This window comes from Oncorhynchus clarkii, chromosome 1 (assembly GCF_045791955.1).
Source record: "Oncorhynchus clarkii lewisi isolate Uvic-CL-2024 chromosome 1, UVic_Ocla_1.0, whole genome shotgun sequence".
NCBI lineage: Eukaryota > Metazoa > Chordata > Actinopteri > Salmoniformes > Salmonidae > Oncorhynchus > Oncorhynchus clarkii.
Window position 1 is genome coordinate 62,028,324 of NC_092147.1, and position 3,632 is coordinate 62,031,955.

At 41.0% G+C, this 3,632-nt stretch overlaps 1 protein-coding gene across 1 annotated transcript; it reads right to left on the reverse strand.

Moving 5' to 3' along the window:
• Positions 1-787: 787 nt before the first annotated feature.
• LOC139416781 (homeobox protein vent1-like) lies at positions 788-1,898 on the reverse strand. Its single transcript, XM_071165850.1, has 3 exons — positions 1,595-1,898; positions 1,252-1,484; positions 788-1,039 (listed from the first exon to the last, which is right to left on the reverse strand). Exons 1-3 carry the CDS (start codon positions 1,896-1,898, stop codon positions 812-814), a joined length of 765 nt encoding a protein of 254 aa, XP_071021951.1. The 3' UTR covers positions 788-811.
• Between the last annotated feature and the right edge of the window lie 1,734 nt (positions 1,899-3,632).

Genomic DNA, 3,632 nt, shown 5'->3' on the forward strand with positions numbered 1-3,632 from the left:
AAATTCATCACGGTTACCACGCTATATGCAAAGACCAGTATATAATTCGTTTTGTAGGCCTAAGATTTGTTACCTGGTAGTCATGGGCCAACATCAGGGAGAGTAGCTGCTGCCTTGGCAGTTTTGGCCTACAGTTCTGTTCAACAGTGTCGACGCTAATCCCATAAAGGCCTAATGAAGTCATACTTTTAAAGAATTGAAATGCCTAAATAATTGAATTCTTAGATGGGCAAGTAGGAGGCTATACCTGACAAGACGGAGTTCATGGGGATCCTTAATAAATACAAAACATATAAATATCACTGTTGGTTAATGTAAGTAAACATTTCACGGTAAGGTTTGTTGTGTTCGGCGCATGTGACAAACAAGTTTGCTTTGATCAGGGAAGCTACCAGATTGACAACTCAGGCCCAAGAGCCAATCAACTGATCCCCAACCACACTGCGTTTCATGACCCTGGAGCATCTATTCTTGAACGATAGATCAATGTGATCTATTCATGGTACCCCTAATCATGTAATCAAAATAATGCGATCATCCTACATTTAGCAGAATTTATTTAATCTGTCCATATGGCCCTTGATAGCAACTATTGTCGCTGTCAAACGTGAAAATGTTGACATTGCATACGAAAGTAGAAAAGTAAGGTTGTGATATAATATAGACTTTATTGAATGATAAATATAATTTTAACATCTGTACATCTTTAAAGAAATATAAAACATGTTCACGTCCAAGAAAAAAACAACAACTAGATTTCACTCGAATTTAGTGTTAGAGTGGAAAGTTCAGTCTGTAGTTTTTAATGTCCTTAGTAGAAATATGCGTAAGGGTGTTGATGAGAAACCATCTGTTCCATGGGGATCTGTTGCACCATGGGCTGGTATATCACGTGGTTTGCAGCGGGGGAGAGTTGCTGTTCACCGAAGCCGTGGTACTGAAATGGTCGAATGGGCTGGAACATCATCTGAGACTGAACTGGATATTCTTGGAGCTCCCTTTTCAGTTTCATCCTCCTGTTCTGAAACCAAGTTCTCACCTGAAACATAACATGCAAATGGATTAGAACCAAATGAACACTAATGTAATCGAATGAAATATAAATACACATTGTATAGGCCTAATGACAATAATGTGCATACCCACTGAGCACAAAGGGGTTTGAGTCAACGTTGTTTGAACCAACGTGGAATAGACGTTTAATTGACATCTGTGTCCAGTGGGTAGTTTACATTTAGTTGATGTTCTTACCTGAGTTTCAGAGAGGTTCAACTTCAGTGCCGTTTTGACTCTTTCTCCAGCATCTGGATATTTGTGTTTGTTGAAAATCTTCTCCAGCTTTTCTATCTGCTCCGGTGTGAACCTAGTACGCACACGTCGTTGGCCACCGCCTTTCTCTCCCTCGCTCGTCTCTTCCACAGAGGGACATTCCGAGGAGACCGCCTCACTGTCATACCCCGAGGTGTACCCGCTGGTTTCTGAAACTGTGATACCATTGTCAGTGAATACACGTCAATAAAACACCCATCATTAATAATGTAAAATATATGTTTTATTATTGTTATTATTGTATCGTATAGTAAATTGTACTTACGACTTGGGGAAGAACATGTTATCGGATGCAGAGGTGAGCTCAACCTCGATTCTAGATTTTGGGGTTCTTCAGTGGAATCCGTGAGTTCAACCCTCGTGGTCTTTGGTTTTGGTTGGAGGTAGACCTTGTTATAAAATGTTGGCGGTTGAGGCTGGACCATACAAGGAACATGGGGTCTGCAGTAGGTTGGTATAGTGTCCACAGGTCCTTCTTTCGGGTTGGTGTTGTGATTGCTCTGTGCGAGCCAGTCGACAGAGAAGACCTTGACCATGTTTGCCTCTAGGAGCTCTGTGTTGGTCAGCATACTATCTAAAGAGGGCCAGAGAATGTTGTGACAAGACCTGTTGAGGGCCCTCCCTATAAAGTCCCGACCCACTTAAAATGGTGCATATGCAAAGGCTTGTTAACGCCTCATCGATTCCCAGTGATTGGGGCCTAATGCCTCGTTGTTGAAGCCTTTCACATCCTGAATGTGTGAAAGCCTGGCGCCACCAAGTCTGTGAGAACCAGTTGAGCTCGTGCATTTGTCTGCCTCAGCTGAAAGTATACCGAAACATCACATACAGAGGCGGAGTGTCCTCATCTGCATCATAGTTCAAAGGATGTTATATGTTGACACAATGTGTGTATTTAATATTAATACAAATAAGAACTTGACGTTTAAGTTGTATTCCAGAGCGAATAGATCACATTGAAAACAGCAGACCAATTAAAAACACTATCTAATCAAGATAACAGGATTTGCCATAGGCCCAGACTTAATAAAAAAGGAAACCACAATAGACTAAACTTGTAACACCATGCTGCAACACAAGTTAGTGAGGAGACAATTGTGTCTATATCTGTACCTTGTGATCCCAGAGGTGACACCACAGGTTCCAGAGTGCTGGGGCGATCTTTGTTCCTGGGGCCAGTAGTTTATCCTGATCTGGTAACCTAAACAGGTACAACTCCAGACCTTCTACAGTATTAGGTGATTAACCAGTTGTAAAAAGGTTTTATGTGGGCTATGATGGGCCAAGAGTTTTTCTAATCAGGTCACATGGTTAAAAAAAAAGTATTGGCAACACTCCTGGCCTTGGGGAGGATAAAACCCCTGTCAAACTGCAGCAACCTTGTACTTGTTCATATTCATTATATTTAAAGCCAGACTAACAGGGGGGTGTCCTCTAGCCTACACAGAAACAGCGACAGCAACATGATTGGACAATATAACTGCTTTGTGCATGTTTGCATCATGTAGGCCTAATAACTCCCGGTCTATTGTGATTATTGATTCAACTTGGGCTGACTAGGCTACCTAGACCTTTTAAATCCAAAATGATTGACAGATAATTTTTGCACGAGTTGACAAATCGCGAGGCTAATCGGTCTAAAAAACAGCACTTTGCCCCACCCTTTAACGCTTTTGCAACAATATCTTTTATTAAACTAAACCAAAAGTGGTGGAGTTCTGCACCCCACCTGATTGAAACGTTTAAAGCCGGTCGTGGGATCGTACACATACATTTCAGGCAATCACTGTGGCCTCTATGATTTTATGGGAATGGAATTATATTTTATAATCCTTTATAGTTGACCACTCTGATATTAATTATTTAAATGATTTTACACAACATTGCAGTCTGGTCATTTACATAATTCCTTTCTAAGCCCCTTCCACAACACTAAAATCAAATGTAAAGCAAAGGCAAGTAAAATACTACTCTAATGGTTTAGCATTAACACCTCTTCGATACCCCGGTGAGCACTGGCGCCACTGGCCCAACAGACAGCATTTGGCGCAGTCGGTTTAAACATTACAGATCAAAGGTATTACAGTAGCAACACAATTAGGTTTGATTGTAATGTAAATAATGGAGAGCAAGCTCTAAAAAAGTCTGAAAAACGCCTACAATGGCTACAGTACATGTGGTTTTGCATAGCTTACACATGCGTAAAATATCCCCAAAGAGGCCTGTCCAAAATTGCATTCCAGCCAGATGTTCGCCAGAAAGAATGTCAAAAACATCTAGAAATGGGAAGTTGAAGAAATTTG